This window comes from Cynara cardunculus, assembly GCF_001531365.2.
Source record: "Cynara cardunculus var. scolymus isolate 2C chromosome LG 10, CcrdV1, whole genome shotgun sequence".
Lineage (NCBI taxonomy): Eukaryota > Viridiplantae > Streptophyta > Magnoliopsida > Asterales > Asteraceae > Cynara > Cynara cardunculus.
The window spans coordinates 21,636,618-21,659,151 of record NC_037537.1 but is presented as its reverse complement, the minus strand read 5'-3'; the positions used below and the strand labels follow the sequence as shown (position 1 = coordinate 21,659,151).

The following is a 22,534-nucleotide window of genomic DNA, read 5'->3' as shown; positions in this document are numbered from 1 at the left end:
GGGACGTTTAAAACAGCCGAAGAAGCCGCGTTTGCATACGATACAGCTGCGTATATGTTAAGAGGCGATTTCGCACATTTAAACTTCCCGAATCTAAAGAACCAATTAAAGACCAATTCAATCAATGGCAACACTGCAGCTCTACTGCAAGCCAAGTTACAACGAATGCCAATCGTCGCACCATCGTTGCCGAAGGTGGATTTGCCGGAAAATGACGGTCCGTTTGAAGACGGGCCCGAGATCACCATCGATAAAAGCAAGAATTCGTTAGAATCGATATCATCGGAAGGGGTTCAGCTCAGTAAGATGCCATCTTTAGATATGGACATGATCTGGGATGCTCTTGTTTCTGATTCATTATTATTATGACAATGACCTTGACAGTGTCACAGATTTTGAGTCGTTCTTGTGTTCTTTTAGGCCGAAACGTTCATAAATCTGTCAGAAGTTCATACGTATTATGTTCTTATTTTCTGTTTTGATGACATCTTCGGAATGCATACGCTAACGAGGATCGTAAGATTAGGACAAAACCGAGTTATGTTCGAATGCTCTTTTTCGCGTTCTATATGATCTTTAACTGGGTACCGATCCTTGTGACTACAGTTTTACTACAAGAGAAGCATATGAAAATTGCGAAAGCAATCTGTGTTTACGAAATCTACGCTGTTATACGAAATCTTTAACTATTTTCGGGGAAAAATAGATTGTAACGAATGTAACTAGGCTAAGGATCGTTACCATTTTCAGTCAAGCCCTCTTCCTTCGGGGGGCCGTAGCTCGACCTCATTAGTAGGCGCTGCTTCAATTTGAGCCCCATCATCGATCACCTTCGGAATGTTTTCTTGCAAAACATGGGGTTCTTGCTCGAGATTCATGCTTACAGCTGCTGATTCTATAGGGTCGAGAGGTTTGGGCTCATATTGAACTTGAGTTTCACTCGTTACTTGTTCTAATTCTTCGACCGCTAAAGTCCTGTGTTCAACCGTTCCATCGAACTCAACTGGCATTTTCTCGAGCATAGATGCAAACTGGTGTTTTTTCTCGTTTTCGTCTATGGTAACCGGCATCGTTGGTTCATCGTGACGAGATTTTTCGTCATGTTTCGATTCATTCTTGTGAACAGATATGGATTCTTGCTGATTTGATTCTTTCGGATCCATTTCAATGTCCCTCGGGAATTCTTCACCTCCAATCACCGTCTTCATGAGTCCACCGGATACCGTCTGCATGCTCGCAATCTCAGCTCCAACCAGCGGTAATCCGAAATTCGAATCTGTATCAGCGGTTTTTCCTTCATCTTCGAAGCTGCTTTTGTCACCAGAAGTAAGCTCGTTTTCGGGAGTTTGAGGAGAGACTCCGCCATCCGTTTCGAAGGTCTCGTTGAACTCCATCATGTTAACGTCTCGTTTGAACAGCTGTTGGAGCAACGGCACGGCATTGCTTACGAGCCGTCCTGTTCTTAAACTCTCCCTGTAATGCTCCATCTCGATCCTGTATCGTTCTTTATCTTTCATGGCTTTCTCTTGGTAGACCTGAAGCAAAAACGAACCAGCAATTCATCATATCGCAACAAAACGAAAAGAACAAGCCCGAAACACTTCTTGTCGGGCTATGTTTTAGAAACTAGGCTATAAATTAGTTGTTAGCTGATAAACTAGTTATGTTCAGTAAAAACTTGCAAACGAGTTATTGTTGTTTTTGTTCAAATGGTTTAATTTTTTTTGACGTTTTCATCCCTCGTACTTAAAGGTAGAAATTACCGACGAAAATAGCAATGAAGTGTAACCCATGGGGACGAAAACCTCAATTTTTTTTTTTGATTAACCTGGATATCCAACCCGCTATGCGAGCCGACTAATCCCAGTGCGACCACTGCTTTGCAGATAGCCCGAAGTCACCGCATTTGAACCTCCGTGGCCACAAGGGGATTTTTATTCCTCCTTGGATTTGAACCTGAGACCTCCTTATACTTTTGACCTTTGGAGCCAAGCTCAAACCAATCAGGCACAACCCTTGTGGTTGAAAACCTCAATTTTGAAACCACAAGGATGAAAGTCGCAATTTTGAACAAATAACAGGGACAAAAACATAATTTACTCTAAAATTTATATTTAAGGGGCATTAATGGAAAAATAAAGTTGAAAAAGCTTTTCAAAAAGTTAGTATGATAATTAAATAGGACTTTTTCAATAAGCTCGAAAATTAGGTAGCTTATGCAGTTTATGGTTGTCAAACATGACCTTATAGTAGGATACGAAAGAAGATATGGGTCGGAAATGTACGACCTTCGTGGGCCAATTAACGGAATGGTCTTTGGCTTCGCCTCAGGTTTCCGATCTATATCTTGTTGAGTATCTTATCTTAACGTGTATATTTTAGTGCTTACCGCCTTTTTCGAATCAGTTAAGTTGTTCCAAAGTTCACCGATCATTCTACTGATGTCTCTATCCTTTCCAGGATGAAGTGGTTTGAGCCTGGCATGCTGCTCAGCGAAAAAGAAGTTATAGCCGCTTCGGTTGGGCTTAGGATGAGCGGGATCCCTCTTTTTGATTTCGGATTTCTTCCTACGCCTACGCCTTACCATCGTTGATGGTCGAGCTGCATTTCCGCTTGTAGTTTGGCCTTGAGTTACTACACCGTGATGATCTGATGTTTGGTACGACGGGTGTCCATTGCACTGATAAAGAATGCCTTGTAGCGGCTCTCCGCCTATCATGACGGTACAAAGATACCCGCTTTCAAATTTTCCGTCAATTATGCCCGTCACTGGGAAGCCGATTGACGGTTCTGGAGAAGCTGCAAATGCACAAACGACGTTAGCATGAGAATGTGGGGGACCCATTAGATTACTGTCTAAACTACCACGCCCTCTCCAAGAGAGGCTAGACGCGGACAGATCATATATCCCCTGCAAAATGACTTTTTTACCCCTACACCGGCGATTACACTTGGTTAACACATGAAGTAAGCAACTTTAAGCAATCTGTTATCAAAAAATTCCACAAGAGAAGGAAAAAAGGAGACTTCAACTGCGACGATTTCCCTTGCAAAATGACGAATTTACCCCTACGACTTGTAAATGCCCACAAGGGTTGTTTAATGTTAGAATGAGATATTCTTTTGTTAGGCAAATGCGTTCTTAAATCTGTCGGAAAGTCAATTAGGACAGTAAAAAGGATGTAGCTAGAAAAAGGAAAAAAATCGACCTTTAGGCAACGAGTCCTCTATAGTAGTCGTCCTCTGTCTCTTCATCGGTGTCACTTGAGTTTCTGCAGACGGAGACCTCCGTTGCTTCATCGGATCCATTTGAAATTCAGCTAACGGCAACACAGCTTTATTTATTCCGGAAGTCGAAGTTAACGTAGACTTCGTACTCTGCCAAGTATCTAAAGAAAAACTTAATCCAAAAGCATTCAAAAAATTACTTTACCAAAGGGTAATTGGCCCAATGGTATCTGGGTTACTGGTACAGCTTAGCCTCCCAGAAGGTTCAAGGGTCCAAACCTCATCAAAAGATGAAAAGTGTGCGTGAATATTTTCCGTATATAAAATATTATATACCTCAAAAGTGGGAGACTGAAGATAAGAAGGGAAGATTCACATGTGAATCATTGAAAAAACCAATTTGAAGATGCATATGTGAATTCATATGAAGAATCTTTAACATACGTTCATATATGAATCTTCAAATTGATTTTTCATATTTTTATCAATGATTAACGTATAAACCTCCCTTAACCGTCCTTTCTTACCTTCTTAGAATGTTTAACTTTCTTATTTGAACCGACGCCTAGTTCAAAAATTGCGGATCAATTGGGGGATTAGCACATACCAGTAGAAACGGGAGTCCAAGCTTTCGCCTTAAAGTAATAGACTTGTTCGAAGTGGTGAATGAGCGACATATAATACTTCCGTAAGATAAAAGAAGCGTTTGTAGCTGAAGGCGGAAAACTGAACGAATTCGTCACTTCCTTCCACTTCTTCTCTTCAAGAACCTGCAAATTTGTTTCGACCATAAATGGAAAAACGTAGGTTCAATGGTGTCGTCGACTCATAGCCAATGATCATGAGATAAAATGTGGAAGGTCATTTAACCGAAGAACCCATTGCATGTCCTAACCACTATAAAAATCAAATGTTTTCACAACAAGCTTGTTAAAAAATGAATCGAAGAAGGATCAAAATACCCTCTTAATGCCCCCACGCGAAGTGACTTCAACGAACAGGCGATGCAAGTCAAGGTCCTTGCCCCCGATGATGGGAATCCTACAACGAGCAATGTACACGAATTAAAGTATATCTGAGAAGCCATAACTAAACAAAAGAAACCCAGTAAATCCCATCCGTAGGTAGGTGCTGGAAGTTATAATGTACGTAGACCTTTTCTCTGCCCCTTGGGGTAGAGAGATTGTTTCCGTAATCCCCTCGGTGTGTAAAATATATATTAAAAGAAACAAGATAACAAGCTACAGGTGAACGGGTACGTTGAACAGAAAAGGGGGGGGGAAATGGGTTACCATGCCTAATCATGCAAGTACAAATGTGGGTGTCAATGACCCCGAAAAAGGGATTTGTGATATACTAAATCGTTAAAATAGTTATATATATATAGTCAGGTTCATATAAGACTATGAAAACGGCCTAATCACATGTGATTTTACACTAAAATCACGTGTAAAATCACATGCGATTCAGGTCGTAGGTCAGGTCGCCCGCTCACCCTTGCATTGACCGTGTTCCAGTGTTTCGAAATAGCATGTAAATCACATGTGACTTGGCCTTTTTTTAATTCTCTAAGAACGTCTCTACCAACGGAAGAATGTTTCTTTATAACACAAGAACAAGAATGCCTCAAAATCTGTTAAAACATCATGCATTTAAAAAAACATGTAATAGTTATTTTCCTAAATTACCCTTTTTATGCATACAATCATGGAGCAAAGAAATCCAATTTGGCAATATATATATAATTTCTTATTTAGCTAAAATTTCTATTTTTTTTATTAACCTGGATATCCAACCCGCTATGCGAGCCGACTAAACCAGGACGACCACCTGCTTTACAGATAGCCCGGAGTCACCGCATTTGAACCTCCGTGGTCACAAAGGGATTTTTATTCATCCTTGGATTTGAACCTAGGACCTCCCGGTACTTTTGACCTTTGGAGCCAAGCTCAACCCAATCAGGCACCACCCCCCTTTTGGTTAACAATTTCCATTTATTAGGCTTAAGAGAAGAGTCTTACATGAATTTAGTCCCCATGGCAGCATGGAAGTTGCCAAGAGTATCCATGAAGAGTTTAGGATTAGCTATAACATCTTCGTATCTAGCGATCGGAGGCGGATACAGATAATACTGCATCGCCTTTTCTTCGACTGGGATCATGCTTCGGTTTTCTGTAGATTAACACGCAGCCATTGCACTTTCCGGTCACCACTTGCCGCCACGGAACAACCCTTTTCAGCCTGCTATCTTACGACTGAAACCATATAAAGAACAAGAAACCGAATCAAACAACATGCTCAACTTACTTCAATCATGGTATCCTGCCCCCTAGAAATCACATCTAAGGAGGCATTTCAGAGCTGACTCGGTGGCTAGAAACCACATGCAATGATGCATTTCAGAGCTGACTCAGTGGCAGAGGCTGGTAGAGGGGTTCAAACCCGGATTCGAACTTGAACCTCTTGTGTATTTGAGTAAAGTCGCTCCACCCCTTTGCCAATTGATCAAAACAGAAGCATTTACAGGTGAAATTAACCACAGAAATGAAAGAAAAAAGGCACTTAAATCATACTCACTTTGTTTTTACACCATTAAAGGTCCACTTAAAAAGTTTTAATCACCATAAATGATCTTGGAAAGAACAACAATGAGCAGCAGGACATTATAGGTATAGTTTCTGTATCTATCATCAAAGGTAAACATTCATAGCCCAAATTTAGGACTGATGTAGCAGCAGCAGCAGCAGCACAACATAGTAGCTATCATAGCCATGGATTTCTTTACAATATCAAGAATTTATTCAGTACAACAACCGAACAACAACTTGTCTGTTAATATACAAACAACTATATCAATACAGACAACTATATCCATACAGGTCTTAACAGAAAACGAACCGTACAGCCTCTTAGTACACCGAAACTCAGATCTTTTTAACCTTTTTATATTTTCAATACATGATTTAACCCGATTCTAATATAAATAGGCATGCATATGCCAAACACCCATAAACTAAAAAGGAGTGGTCTAAATACATCCCTACCTCCTAATTTTCTTCACGCACAATAGCATCAAGACTTACTTTTTACATTTTCAGTACATGATTTAACCTGATTCTGGTATACAGAGAGTCATACAGCAACACCCAACTAAAAATTCAAAAAACCCTTTAGTTTCTGTAAATGGGGTTTGCAGACTTAACCTACCTACAAGATCTTTTTCTGACATTCCAAGATATTACATCTAAAACTTTGGGTTATAGAGATTATATATAGCAACATAACATATATCTATCTATACAATGCAAAATAAATATCAGAAGTACAACACCCTATTATACCCATCTACATTTTCATAATTTAGGGTTACAAGATTCAATTGCTCATCAATGGAACTCCAGATCTCTGCTTCTAATCCAATATCTATGCATACACACACACATATATACATATACATATATATATACACACAGATATAGAATTCATCATCTGTTCTTGATACCCAAATTGAGAAACTAAAAGTAGCCATAAATTAAAGAAAACTTAAATAAACAAGAACCCAAGTCGCGAAAAGATTAACGAACAGTAATGGGGTTAAAAAAAATTTGTCTCTAACGAAGATTTGATTTTTTTTTTCTTTTTGCTATAATTAATGAGAAAAATACAAAAGAACAGTTAAAAGACAGAGATGAAATAATAAATGAGGGGAAAAAATATACACTTACCAACCAGTGACAGGGCAGAATTTGCAGGCAAATTAATAGTATTCTTTGGAAATGAATATGAATATTCATATATGAATATGAATACGAAAGAAGGCTTTTTAATGCAAATAAGGGTTTGTTTTAATTTATGAAAATGGGGGTTTCTATAATTTCGATTTTTAGCCTTGTTGATGAGAATTGAGAATGATGATTACCGTGTGTGAAATTACTCTTTTGCCCTTTGTATTACGATCAAATCTCTGATTTTTATGGGTATAATGGAGGAAAGATTTGGGGTTTTTTTTTGGGTAAATCTTTGTTTCTTCATAGGGTAAATTTTTTCTTACTCTACCGCCATTAATGGATCAACATCTAATGCAAAAATATTGTATTCAACAGTAAATATTTGTGTGGATCTCCATAATTAGTTATTAATCGGTCACTATATATTTTTTTACCATGGGTTTTACTTTTTCCAAAAAAAAAAAAAGAATTTACCATTTAATTTTGACCATATTACTGATGTTGGTTTCATCAACGTTATATTTACGGGTGACGTTTTATTTGTATCTTTTATGGATATTATTTTTCGTTATACTACGTATTATTTTTGTCAAGACGTGTTTCCCTCGTAATATTTTCCATTTTTATATAATAAATAGACGATATAAATTACCAACACTTGTATAGACAATATATTGTTACAAATATGGTTTCGTTATTGACCATTTCTTTTTAAAGGAAACCAGACAAATTTATAAAACCAATAAAAGAAATACAAAGTTTAGGCGTAAAACCACACCCGAAAAAACTGAAATGTAAAAGACTTGGGTGGCGTTTGTTTTTTAAGAGGTGCTTAAGTCTGAAGTCTGAATTCACTTATGAATTTTAAGAGGTGCTGCTGAAGTCTGAAATCTGAATCAGTCAGACTGTTTGTTTTTACGTCTGAAATCTGAAATCTGAATAATTGAAATCTAGGCTTTCTTTGCAAGCATTGGAAGCTCTAAAAGCAATTAAGAGGTTTTAAGTGAAAATGTTACCTCTAAATAATTCAGACATAATCAGAGATTTTAAGCTCTTAATTGGAAAAAAAAAAACAAACACACTTAATACCCTAAGGTCTGACCGATTCAGACATAAGAGGGTATTAAGTGTTTTTTAGGTAAAAACAAACAGGGCCTTGGTCACCACACCACAACGAGCCAAAAAGTACAAAGCTCAACTGACAATAAATAAAGGATTAATATATGAAACTAAACCGTAGATCTGATGTTAATATTTGTACTGTTACATTTAGGGGTGTTCATCGTTTGAAACCTCATTGATTTAGGTGAATCCGATTTGATTCAATCATTCATTGGATGTTGGATTTTGTCATTTTATCTGATCCAATTAACATTAGACATTAGATCTAATCCAATGGATAGGATCAATTCATCCATTGTGTATTACTATTAGTTATCTATATGCACTTACAATATATTGATTGAGTTTGGGTTCTTAGATTAAGGATTTAGGGTTACGGGATTCTTTATTCGAAACACAAAATTTGCAAAATAGCAAGACGACGTACATAAATATTTCATACCCTACGTGTAGATTTGTAACATACAGAGAAATCTATTGTAGTTTGGAGACAAAAATCAGACAACACAGCTACGTGATTCAGCAACTTGTTTGCATCCACTTTAGTTGTTAGAATTCCTGTAACCACAAGGGTGGTGGCGTGGTGGATATAAAGAACAAGGGGATTAAAATCAACTCGGGTTCGAATCCTGACGTCTACATCAGGAGATTTACCGAAAAAAATTGGGATCACCCATTTCCCAAAAGTTCGTGTATAGATTTATAATCATTTACAAACTCAATAAATCGTACAAACTTACAACCAGTTTTGGTTACAGTGTTTATGCAATGTTGTTTCACATGTTAAACCATTTGGACTGTTTTGTATGTGAAAGAAAAAGTCCAAAAATATATAATCACTGCAGTTTCATGCGTACTAACACATGAAACCTGATTTATATGATTGCAGGAATTACTAGATTTTTGTAAAAGAAGGGGATTCTTTGTATATATAATTTGTATCAGATTTATCCAAAATAATATAATATCCGTAAAAGAATTTCGAACATAGCACGTTTCTCGACAAACTCACGAGTTTGTGAAAGAACAAGTAAGAATCAAAGGAAAACAAGTGAAAATCACAAACAAGTAACACAATGTTGTTGGATGTAGTAGTTTAAACCATAGTATAGGCGACAACAAGTAGCGAAAATACGATAGGAATGCTTGCGAATCTTGTTGAGGTTGCATCCGATGAACCGTTATCCGTTGATGGCACGGTGTTCGTTTCAGTGTCTGTACCTGAAGGGTTTCCTGAAGATGAAGGTGTTGTTCCTGAAGGAGAGTTCGTTGGAGAAGATGCTGTCGAATTTGAAAATATAGAACAACGAATCAACGGTAAGTTAAATTTTACATTTTTTTTAGTCTGAACTTCAACTTTTAAGGTTAACCAAGGTTATTGGCTCTGCAGTACCTGAGTTACTGGCAGAGCCTAACCTCTAGGAAGGTCAATGATCTAAATCTCACAAAAAATGAGGACTGTGTGTGAGTATTTATCGTATATAAATATTTGACTTTGACCACAAAGTTGAACAATAATTACCCTTCTTTTAACATATATAAGCAAATAGAAGTTAAAAGTTTAGATAAAGTCTCAGAAAAATAGAGATTTTAGGGATTTTTACTCCAAAAGATTCCCTAAAACCTTCTCTAAAATGGAGAAAGTAGGAGAGAGAGTGAAATTCTCCAAATATGGAGAACTCTCTAAAAATAATTATTGATGAAAGATAAATTATTTTTTATTCTTCCTACCAATAAAAGTATTTGAAATTAAATGTATAGGAGAAAAAAATATTTTTTGAAGAAAAAAGTTGAATATTTTAATAATATAATACATACTGTAATCTCTAAAATGAAGAAACTGTTGAAAGTTATTGGTAACCCAAACTTTGAACTTATAAGGAACTCACAAATCTGTTTTTTTTTCTTTTCATGTGGGACGGGTTGTTAGTTGTTATAATATAATCTAATACTATATTATAAAGCATTTGACAAAGACTCTTAAAAACCATTTTTATGCATAAAGTACTGTTTATTGATGCATATTACTTAAAATTCAAGATTACAAGTAAATTGTGCATAATTACAACTTATTAAAGCTTTATGTTTGAATTCGTGTAACTAACTGCGGATAAACATAATCAAATATATGATAAATATCTCATTTTAAAATCTAAAAATCTAAAATATAATTAGGATAATTTATTGAGTTCTAACAGAATACTTAATTATTATCTTTATAAAAAATATATTATTAAACCTAAGTCAAGTTAAATTAAATTATAATAAAAAATTTAAATTAAAAAAATATACAAACAAGAACTTTTAAATAGTTAATTTGATACTAATATTAATATGTTTTTTTGCAAATTTTATATGATATTTTCAAATTTATATTTTATTCAAAAACAAAACATTATCGTTTTCTCAAAACTATATAAAATCGTATTATATCGACATGAATAAAAAATAAAACGAAATGTTGAAATAGAAATGCGTCTCGATGCATTGCACGAGTACCCTTCTAGTATTCTAAAAAGAACTTGAAAGATAAGCTGTTAAGAAATATTAATTTCGTTACCATTGCATCGACTGGTTGGTGGAGTCTGGACATTGCAAGCCTTAGGCAACTCAAGAGCCTGAGTCTGGTTGATGTTAATACCCATGGACGAGCCACCACCATTAAGGACTTGACACAGACACTCTGGCTGTGACCGAACCACGCTGGCTAGTTGGGTACAACATCCTGAGGATGGTGTTGATGAGTTACCGGAAATGTAGTTAAGGCACGGTGACATGCTAATTAGCACACTTGTGCACCCCGATGATTGAGCCATTGCGGTTCCATAGAGGACAGCCATCGTGATCGCTAGGATCAGCGTAGTTTGATGTTGTGCCATTTGGGTTTTTCTGGGATTTTGGTGTGTTTTTGTGTAATGTAGTTTGGGTGGAAAAAATGATAGGAAATTGAAGTTCTGGTTTGGTTGAGAATGTGGAGATATTCTGTATCTATATATAAGAGTTTGACATGACTGAGTCAACCCTGGAGATGTTGTGTATTGGTTACCTACTTTATAACATTGGTCACCTAAAATATGCAAATAGGGTGTTTTAGTGTCCAATTGTAAGAAGTAACCTAAATTAAATCAAATGAATCCAGTAAATTTCAAACTCAGTAAATTCCAGGTGGAGTAGGATCTTATGAGCAGTGGTGGATTTAAGAACTCTGGAGGGGGTGCAACGTGCACCCGCTCAATCGTGTTGACGTATTGGGAAAATATTTAGTGGTTTTAAATTTGTGTATGCTTTAATTTGATGTGTGTTTTTCCTTAGGGGTATGAATGATACGAGATAACTTGCAAGCTACTCGAGATCGACTCAGTCAAAGCTCGGTCAACACTCGATTCGAATAGGCTCGGCTTGAACTCGAGCTCGACTCGATATATTAACGAGTCGAGTCAAGCTACCCAATACTCGACTCGAAAAGCTCGTGAGATACTCGATTATTTTATATATAATTAGTTTTAAAATATAACCAGTTTTTATAATAGAATTTGTAAAATATAAATAATAAAAATGTCTTATATTTTTAGATATTTAAACAAAATTATGTATTCTTTTAATTATAAAAGTTAATCAATTATTTTTTATTAAAATCACAATTAAAAAATGACAAAAAAAAATTATAAAATAAAGGTTGCTGAGATTGTCCCATGTTGGAAAAGAGATGGTAAATGAAGAGAGAAAAGATGTTATAAAAAAGGAGGAGGTGAATGAAATTTCTAACTGTTTTTTTGATGATGAAGTTCGAAGTTAATTTTTTTTAGTTTTATAAAAACTAAGAAAACACATTTAAATTTGAAAATTTATAATAGAAAGAACCTAAAATTACATAAATTTTCAATGTGTGAGCTTGGTTCGAGCTTCATTCGCATTCGAGTTCGAGTTCAAGCTTGATTCGAGCTTAAGTTTGAGCTTGATTCAAGTTCGAGTTCGAGTTCAACCTTGAAAAATAGTTTTTGAGTTTGAGTCGAGCTTTAATTTTTACTACTCACGAGTTTTCGAGTCGAGCCGAGTTCGAGCTTAAAAATTGGGTTTCAAGTTCGAGTTAAATATAATGATACTTGAACTCGACTCGCATCATTTACACCTCAGTTCCTCCTAAGTTAACAAAAAGAAGTTGTAGTATAATGGTAGTGTCATATGGTCAGGTTGCAATTCTTTTGATTTTCTTTTAATTTTTTTATGACGATAAAAAAAAGGATAAAATAAAATAAAACCACTTGGGTGTTCAAAAAATCTTGTATGCCTTTTCTACTTAAACCGTAATTTTTGTAATTAATTGGGTATTTATTTTATATTATGCTAATTATTTATTGATCTGCTTGGACATTTTTCATAGACCGGCCTCAGTTGGATAGGGGTACAAATGTTTTTGTGAAGACCTTTCGCTTGTAAACACGCTTTGATAAAATGTTTTTGCTACCAAAAATCCAATCGTAAGAAGTCGTGTGTGATATAATACGAGATTTATATGGCTATAGGTTATTAGTTATTTCGTGGGTCATGTTTACCAACCGAAAAGCCTAAATTTTGCATGAACCATGTCGAACGTTTGGGTAAAAGATGTCGGTTATTATTTCGGGCATTTGTTTCGTAATAGGCATAACGTCTTTTTACCAAATTCTGTTACAAAATCACTTTTATCTCATTTTGTAATCATCACAAGACATTAATGGTACGAGTAACGTTGTATCTTTCTAAACTTCCTTCTATATGATGGTTTGTGAAAGAATGAGAGTACTGATGATTTTTGTAGGTTTTGTATGAATATAACGTGTATATGTAATAAATGGTAAATGAATAATTGTTTTTTTTTTTTTTAAAGGCTGTTTATTTACAACTTAATGAGTTTAATGATTTGGACGGCTTATTCGTTCAACCATACAGGAGTATTTCTTTACGGCTTAATCAATAAGCCGTTAAGCCAAAATGGCTATATTGAATCGGTCAAGACCTCTCACTTGTCCGGTATGTTATATAAAAAGTATCAGATATATCCAAAACAATACAATAGTATCCGTATAAAGAATTTCGTACATACCATGTTTCTTGACAAACTCACCAGTTTGTGAAAGAACAAGTAAGAATCAAAGCAAAACAAATGAAAAATCATAAACAATAACATAATGTTGTCGGATACTGTAATAAGTTAGAACACCATACTATAGGCGACAACAAGTAGCGAAAATACGATAGGAATGCTTGCGAATCTTGTTGAGGTTGCATCCGATGAACCGTTATCCGTTGATGGTACAGTGTTCGATTGAGTGCCTGTACCCGAAGGTGTTGTTCCTGAAGGAGAGTTCGTTGGAGAAGATGCTGTTGATTTCAAAATGTAGAACAATGAATCAACAGTAAGTAGATAAATTTTACATTTTTCTAGTCTGAAATTTAACTTTCAAGGTTAGTCAAAGGGTCATTGGATCCAAGGTACCTGGGTTACCCGTAGAGCCCGACCTCCAAGGAGGTCAAGCGTTCAAATCTTAACAAAAATGAGGAGTGTGTGTGTGAGTATTTGTCATATATAAGAGTTCCCTCTCTTTTAACATATATAAACAAATAGATGTTAAAAGTTTAGATATGTAATGACCCAATAATCTCATAATCAACTTAAAACCATGGTGGAAGTTATTGGTAGCCCACAATTTTGAACTTATAAGGAGCTTACAAATCTACTTTTCTGTTCATGTGGGATGGGATGCTACAGTATAATCTAAAAATAACTTGAACGATAAGCTGCTAAGAAATATTAATTTCGTTACCATTGCATCGACTGGTTGGTGGAGTCTGGACATTGCAGGCCTTAGGCAACTCAAGAGCTTGAGTCTGGTTGATGTTAATACCCATAGACGAGCCACCACCATTAAGGACTTGACACAGGCACTCTGGCTGTGACCGGACCACGCTGGCTAGTTGGGTGCAACATCTTGATGATGGTGTTGATGAGTTACCCGAAATGTAGTTGAGGCACGGTGACATGCTAATTAGCACACTTGTGCAGCCCGATGATTGAGCCATTGCGGTTCCATAGAGGACAGTCATCGTGATCGCTAGGATCAGCATAGTTTGATGTTGTGCCATTTAGGTTTTTGTGGGATTTTGGTGTGTTTTTGTGTAATGTAATTTTCGTGGAAAAAAGACAGGAGATTGAGTTGTGGTTTGGTTGAGAATGGGGAGATATTCTGTATCTATATACAGGAGTTTGGCATGGCTAAGTCAACCCTGGAGATGTTGTGTATTGGTTACCTACTTTGTAACATTGGCCACCAAAGAGATGCAAATAGGGTGGTTTAGTGTTCAATTGTAAGTAGTAAACTAAATTAAATCAAACCAAACCCGAATCCAATAAATCCCAGGTGGAGTAGGGTCTAGTGAGCAGCGGTGGATTAAAGAAGGTCGAAGGGGGGGGGGGKGCAATGTCGACGTAGTGGAAAAATATTTAGTGGTTTTAAATTTATCAAGTGAGAAACAAACATATATGTGTTACTTGCTCGTTAAGTCATCTAGTCCGTTAAGTCCATTATTAAGATCCAATCAAATACCACGTTGGTATTTTTAAGCATGTGTATCTTTTTAAGTATATAATATTCATATATGTCAAAATTCATACATATTTTTTTTATTTTTATCGAACTTTGAACCCTTTGACTTCGATTTATTGTTAATGTGGATACCAATAATCCTTTCATGTTTAAAAGAAAATAGAAATAGTAGTTAAATTTAGGTGAGCTACTCAAAGCATACATTTGGTTTCTGGTGGCTAACAACCAAACTCTATAAATAAATATCCTTTGGATTATTTGGTTGGGATTTAGAGAGGTCAAAATGGGTTCGTTCTGTTTTGGAATCGTTTAGGACCGCTTCTTTTCTAGAGATGGTCAAAATGGGTCCGGTCCAGCTCAGAACCGGAACTGGTTATCAGTCGACGGTTCGGGACCGGTTATGGTTTTTACGAAAATTCAAGACCCGGTCCGATCCGAGACCAGTTATGGGACCGATTATACATAGGCTCGATTTTTTTTTTTAAATATAAGTTTTTATGAATCATATATTAAGTTTTTCAAGATTTCTACAAGGTTTCAAGTTTTTCTTTTACCAAAAACTATGAGTTTTTTTTTTTTTTTTGAAGTTTTTCAAGTGTTTTAACACTAAGGTCTTGTTTGTTTTTTTTTCTAAAAAACTTTTATTAATCTTTTATGTCTGATTCGATAAGAGGTAGAGTCATTCACACAGTTTGTTTTTTTCCAACTTTCCAGATACACTTATGTTTTATCCTGCTCTTATTTATTAAGAGTTAAACCAACTTCTTATTTGTCTCTTATTATTTGTCCATCCCTTGATCGATTAACCTTGATTTATTTAAAATTGTATAAATGTATACAAAATTAACACTATAATATTTTGAAGGGCAAATTGCATGAAAAAGTAACGTACTTTAACTTGATTCCTATTTTGGGTAACGTATTTTTAGAACTTTCATTTTGGTACCTAAAATGTAAAGTTTTAAACATTTAAGTACCCGGGTAACCAGTTGAAAACTGATTTTAGATTAAAAAATGACTAATTTTAGATTTAAAAAAATCCACGTCAGCAAATAATACCGAGTTGGATACCACATCACTCGCCACACCAGCATGATACTCGGTTAATACTTCAACCAGTTACTCGGGTACTTAAATGTTTAGAACTTTACATCTTAGGTACCAAAATGAAAGTTATGAAAGTACGTTACCCAAAATAGGAATCAAGTTAAAGTACGTTACTTTTTCATGCAATTTGCCTATTTTGAAGGGTAAAATATACAATTATACAGTACTAGCCAATGGTTTAGGACCGGTTACAAGTTTCATGTATATTCAAGGCCCGATCCAGTACTGACAACCAATTATGTAGAAAACATGTTTTTTCAATTTTTTCTATAAATTAAAATACAAGATTTTCAAGTCTTTGTTCAAATATTTGAAGTTCTCTTTTAAGTTTTTCACGATTTCAAGCAATTGTATTATTTAAAATGTATTCAAAATCGTAACTATAAAAACATGTATAATATCTTTTATATATTAAAAGATTTAAAAAAATACTTTTTTTAAAACCGGGTCAAGCCTGTGACTAGGACGAGTTGCCGATCCTACGTTTGGTCCTATAATTTTCTGTCGGTATCGACCCATGATCGATTTATGATCCGACCCATGATCGATTTTTGGTCCATCTCTAAGTTGGGAGATAGAGATATTAGAGAAAAGAACCAACCATGAAGATAGTGTATGATTGGTTTGAGCTTGACTCTAATGGTCAAAAGTGTCTTGAGGTCTCAGGTTCAAAATCCAAAAAAGAATAAAAATTTTGTTGTGGTTACGGAGGTTCAAATACGCTGACTCCGAGCTATCTGCAAAGCAGGTAGTTATCTTGAAATTAATCGGCTCGCATAGCAGATCAGATATCCAGGCTGATTAAAAAAAACCAAAGTTGGGGGCGTGTTTCAAATCCGGTTCGATATTGGGTCCAAAATGTTTGGGACCATGACTCCATGAGTCAAGTCTGATTAGGAATTGGTTAGGTTTATTGATCATGTATTGTACCCACATGTTCGGTCCATTGGGTCAAGTGGGACTAGGCCTATATTTTATGCTAAATATAATTTTGGAGTTTCTTTAAAAATATAATAATATATAAAAGAAAAAAGTTCATGAAAATCTAAATAATTAAGTTTATAAACTATTTTTTCGAATGAAACAACCATTTAATTTTTTTGTTTTAAATGATTAAGTCTCTGAACATTTTTTTGTAATAAATAAACCATCTAACTTTTAACAGTAAAAAACTACTTGTAACCGACTAGAAAAGTCTTAAAGTAAAAAAAAAAATTTAATCAGTCTTACCATTCTCGAATCCTATGGCCTTCAAACTCCTAGCAAACAACGATATCACACCCTCTCGCCACTCCCTGTTGCCCCATCATCATCCGTTCTTCGTATCGGCTATTACGTTGTTGGAACAATGTCATCGATCTCCCTCTTTTTGATCTAGTTTTAGGAGGTTAAAAGTAGTTGTACTCTAAGACTTTTCTACTCTGTTACATGTCATTTTGTTTTTGGTTAAAATGATGTAAGTAATCAATTTTTAAAAGTTCGATGATTTATTTTATTGAAAGAAAACGTTCAGGAGTTAATCATTTAAAATAAGAAAGTTTAATGATTTTTTTCATTTAAAAAATATTTAAATAACTTAACCATTCAAAATGGTATAGTTCGTTAGGTTTTCCTGAATTTTTTTCAATCAGATTTTCACACACATGTTACGGTTGTTTGGATGTGCCTATTAATTGTGATTATAGGACATTAAGGGGGTGTTTGGAATTGCTTATAAGAATAACTTATTGACTTATTCCGGTGTGACACCAATAATAAATATTTTTAAATGTTTGGATAAACAACTTATACCGGTGTCAAACCGGTAATAAGGAGTTTTTGAATACGTTAAACCTTTCTGACTTATAATAAGTTGATAAGTGTTTTTGTAGAAAAACATAAGTTGTTTCAAATAAGCAATCTTAAACACCCTCTAAATATTCAGAAAATAAATTGTAAGTGAGGGCGACGACTCTTACCATGGTAAGCGCTTACCGAGTAAATTGTTGCATGTGATATCGTTTTGGTGGACTAAAATCTTACTCGGTAGGTAAATAATAGTGCTAAATTTTATTGTATTTGGTAAACGATCCCTAAATAAATTGGTAATTTTGTTATTTATTTATATATTTAATAATACTTTTCTTGTAATCGTATATAATTATTTAGACTTTAAGTAATTAGATACAATCACAAGACAATTATTATAAAAATAAATAAAATTACTGAACTCTAATAGATTCTAGAATTCTAGACGTTCATACATGTCAATTCCAAGAAACTTGTTTTAACATATGATGATAGATATTGATAAGATTCGGCCCGACTTACTTTTGATCAAGACGTTATTGTCTAGATCCTTTGAATCAGGTCGAGAAAGGTCTTTTCATCAAATAGATCGACTTTTTATGGAGCTAATCAATCTATTAGCAATTTTTCAGGTATTTTTAAATGACTCGTAAGATTTCTTACAAAGTTATGGTTGTTGTGAAGCGGACCCAATAATTTCTTTAAACGGATGCATTTTTAAAGTGGAGCAAAAGTTGGTAAAATTGCAGTTTGACTTGAGGAGAAATTCAATGCGGTTTGATTTAGGGGAAAATCAATTTTGTCAAATAAGATTCACCTCTTAATGATTCAGTAAGCAAACCACCCCTAACTAAAAATGTTTGATTTGGATAAACAGACATTGTTGTCCATGTTTAACTATCTTTTTTTTGAAGTTTGTAATTTTTATATATGGTAAATAGAACAAATAAACTCACGCATCATTCTCACCTTTGTTGTGGTTTGAACCCTTGACTTACTAGGAAACCAATGACTCACATATCGTTATACCAAACATACTTTTTTAACTATCTTATTTCAGATAATTATTAATAAGAAAAAGAAAAGTCCCTTTAATAATAAAAATTACTATACACAAAATGGCATTGATTTTTCAAAAAGCATAATATGTATAGCATCAAATTCATAACCCAGCTCAAAATTGTGAATTTCAACGTTTTTAAGTCTGGAAGTGAAGTTTTTTCGGCATCCCTTAGCATGTTAAATATGAGAATTTAAACAGTTTCGAAAATTTGGGGTCCAAATTTACATGTGTTTAGGATCTTTTATCGACCTGTGTAAAACTATAGCCGAAATTATTTAGGTTCAAACCATTAATTGTTTGGTTTTAGGTTCAAATCATTAATGGTTTAGGTTTAGTTTCAAATTGTTAATCGTTTTAGATTTAACTCATTTTTGTTCTTAACATATATTCTTTGTTATCTCATTTATACAATATAATCAATAATTTTGAATATAACAGGACCTTCAAAAAGATTGAAATGTACCTGATTTTTTTTTTATATAAATCACATGAATCATTTTTATTGTATTTAAATCACTAAACCAACATGATTTTGTAGCACCTACTTCTTGAATGATACATGAGATGATTGTGAAAGTTGAAAAGAAAGAAAGTAGACAAGGGCAAGTAACAAGGGCATTCTAGAAGGGGGATTTCACATTTATTTTCAAATTAATTCATTTTTTTTCAATTAAATTATAATTACAAAAATGATTTTATGTAATCGGGTAAATTCGATTTTCAGATTAAAAAACGTGTACGTAAAATTGTATAAGGGTCCACATTTACGTAAGGATCTCTGTTTGTGTTGAAAATATTTTTTTTAATCTGAAAATAGGTTTTATGTAAATTATTAAGATATTTATGTAAACTCTAACTAAAATATAATTTATCAGATTTTGAAAACAGAGTATCAAAATACTTGGATAATTCAAAGATCCTGTGTAAAACACTTTTTAAAATCCATGGCTTCAACCCTATTGTCTGGGGTATCACGAAATCAGATTTTGGATCATCCAAGAACAACGATCTGGATTTCAGGCAAAATCCAAGATCACAAACACATAATTCCTTTCTTGTTTGTGTACCTTGAGAGACGAAAAACCGGCAGAGTAACAGTGTGCACCAAGCTTGTCACGCTGCAATCATCGAATCGAAATCTTATATAGCCACCGGCGGTTAAGTTGGCGGGAGTCGTGTCTGTTCCCAACAGACGCGACTATTCGGATGTTTGGATGAAAAACAACCATCGGATCCATTTCTTACATACGGATCCTTGGATTTTACCCCTTGGTCCCTGCCAGGGGTGACACCCTTGTTGGAACCCCACCAGGGGAGCTGCCCCTGGACCTCTGCGTTCCCAAAATCAACCTAACTTATGTGAGCGTGCATTCCGCACCTCCAGACTCGAATTATAGCTATGTCTAATTTTGATTTGTCTCACATTAATCTCGATCATATTAAATGGCTTTATTACACTAAAATCACCAACATAATTTCCCCATTCTATATCTATGATTTAATTCATAAAGTTAAAATTTAATATTTACATTAAGCACTGTGACCTTACAACAAAAATGGATGATATAAAACTCGAACCTTTTTGTTTTATGAGACATTAAACGTTACCATGATTATTGTCGACCAACCCCGAAGGCAAAAGGATTCGTGGACTTTATAGTTGTTTTATGAGTGAATACACCGGTGAAGACACCGTTGACCCGGAGTGATTTAGAAATATCGCCTAACCGTACGTGCAGGTCTCCATGCATGCGGCTCACTATATTGATTCCAAGGCAACTTATCCTTATGGGCAGTTTAGTTTATCGTTAGAAAGCGAGCGTAGCTGTCTTTAGGGTGCTAGTTCAGTGGTTTGTTTAAATTTTGGATTTAAGATGAGAAGTGTAAGAAGAAATCTGAACTTTTCGATCAATAAATCAGTTATATTTCATAGTTATTTCTCTACTAATATGAAAATAAGCATGCAACAATAATATAATTCTACTAACTGCATATTTATTGACCAGACGGAGAATCGTGTGAAAATAGGAGTTGACGTAAGAAGTGTAAAAATGATTTGGACCCTTGATAACTTTAATCTTACCTTCATCCCATGAACTACACACACTTATCATGGGAATTGATCTGGTACATCTCGATTAATTGTATTATTGATCAAAATGTATCAATCTCTTTTTACTTTTCTCACCATAATTTTTATTTTCATCGTAACCCAACTCTTATTTATCATCACTAAGGGGCTGTTTACTCAAATGCTTACCCCATAAGTGCTTACATATAGGAGTCAACACTATAATTTACCTTGATGCGTAAGATTTTAGTACATCGAAATGTATCAAATGCAACAATTTACCGGGCAAGCACTTACCCGAGTAAGAGTCGTCATCTTCACTTATCGGGTAAGACTCTACATCCTTCTCATCACTCTTACCCGGTAAGATTCTCGACCCTTGTCATGTTCATCCGATGAGGAAATTTATTCAGTAAGCACTTACCAAGCAAGCGTTTAGTAAACGACGCCTAAATTAAATAATTTAACAACCATAATTAAAATTTCAACAATGCCTTTATTTGGCAAAAGTAGTTGGATATTACTTAAAAAGCTTATAATTTTGGCTGCAATTGAAGTTGTAGCTGAAAATCTTAATTTCAATATATGGGTTTTTATAAAAATGTTTGGTAAAACAAGATTTATTCATTTTTGTAGTTCACTACTAGAAAACTAGGTATCAACGACGAATATCAGCGAGGGAAAAAATCTCTCGCAGATCAGCAAGGGATCAACGACGAATATAACGTTGTTGAATCCAAAACTCATTTTTTTTTATCTTGGAGAATAAAATTATTTTTATAGTATTAAATTATATTAAAATGGGGATGAATTTTCATTCCCTTAATTTTACCTCAAATGAAAAGTTTAGTTAGAATGAGCTCATTATATTATATAAAATCAGATATTTTTTTTGTCAAGCTGGTTTCCCTCCTGCCTTTAAGCGAGTGGAGCGACGTGGTTCTCCTAAGAGTGAAAGTGGAACGAGTAAAAGCCTTCTAAAGTAAAGTCAAGTAAACACCTCTTAGTCTCTCCTTCAGTCGAGTAGCTATCTCTCCTCTCATTTTCAATCTCATAATTACTGTTTAATATCTCTAACTAAACACCTCCTCAGATTTCGAAGTAGAAATGAATTAGAAATTTATAATTTTGAAATGTATCTTAATTTTTTTCTGTTAAAACATAATAAATAACTCATAATTAACAACCGTTCATGTTATATGATACTAGAAGCGTACTCGCGCAATGCAGCGAGATACATCGTGTTTTTAATATTTTATTTTATTCTTTATCTCAATCGATGTTATAATATGAGTTTATGTGATTTTGAGAAAGCGATGATGTTTTTATTTTTGAATAAAATATATGATTGACGATATCATAAAAATTTGACAAAAAAATATCGATATTAATATCAAATTAACTATATGAAATTCCTCATTTTTTGTGTAATTTTTTAATCCAGTTTTTTTATAATTTAATTTACGTACAATAACGAAGTAATTTATATTTGGTTTAATAACATAATTTTTTATAAATATAATAATTATTTATTTTGTTGGAACTCGATAATTATTTTAATTATATTTTAGATTTTTTATATTTTAAAACGAAATGTTCATCCTCTATTTGATTATGTTTATCCGCAGTTATTTATACGAATTCAAATATCGAGCATTAATAAGTTGTACTTATGCATAATTACTTGTAATCTTGAATTTTAAGTAATATGCACAAATATACAGTATTTTATGCATAACAAAAATATATCAATATTCGTATCAAATTAACTATTTAAAATTCCTCATTTTTTGTGTAATTTTTTAATTTAATTTTTTTATTATAATTTAATTTAGGTACAATA

At 34.2% G+C, this 22,534-nt stretch overlaps 3 protein-coding genes across 3 annotated transcripts; all 3 read right to left on the bottom strand.

The window, feature by feature from the left end:
* Window positions 1-746: 746 nt before the first annotated feature.
* On the bottom strand, window positions 747-5,422 carry LOC112520118 (high mobility group B protein 15). The gene is given in 7 exon segments (XM_025128419.1): window positions 747-1,535; window positions 2,390-2,799; window positions 3,210-3,268; window positions 3,344-3,389; window positions 3,836-3,998; window positions 4,191-4,269; window positions 5,250-5,422. Coding segments are annotated over 7 exon segments (1,719 nt in total).
* A 3,578-nt stretch (window positions 5,423-9,000) lies between these two features.
* Window positions 9,001-11,037, bottom strand: LOC112519249 (non-specific lipid-transfer protein-like protein At2g13820). Its single transcript, XM_025127269.1, has 2 exons — window positions 10,639-11,037; window positions 9,001-9,359 (listed from the first exon to the last, which is right to left on the bottom strand). Exons 1-2 carry the CDS (start codon window positions 10,955-10,957, stop codon window positions 9,175-9,177), a joined length of 504 nt encoding a protein of 167 aa, XP_024983037.1. The 5' UTR covers window positions 10,958-11,037; the 3' UTR covers window positions 9,001-9,174.
* Window positions 11,038-13,098: 2,061 nt separating this feature from the next.
* On the bottom strand, window positions 13,099-14,285 carry LOC112519250 (non-specific lipid-transfer protein-like protein At2g13820). Its single transcript, XM_025127270.1, has 2 exons — window positions 13,883-14,285; window positions 13,099-13,439 (listed from the first exon to the last, which is right to left on the bottom strand). The coding sequence occupies exons 1-2, from the start codon at window positions 14,199-14,201 to the stop codon at window positions 13,270-13,272; spliced, it is 489 nt and encodes a 162-aa protein (XP_024983038.1). The 5' UTR covers window positions 14,202-14,285; the 3' UTR covers window positions 13,099-13,269.
* Between the last annotated feature and the right edge of the window lie 8,249 nt (window positions 14,286-22,534).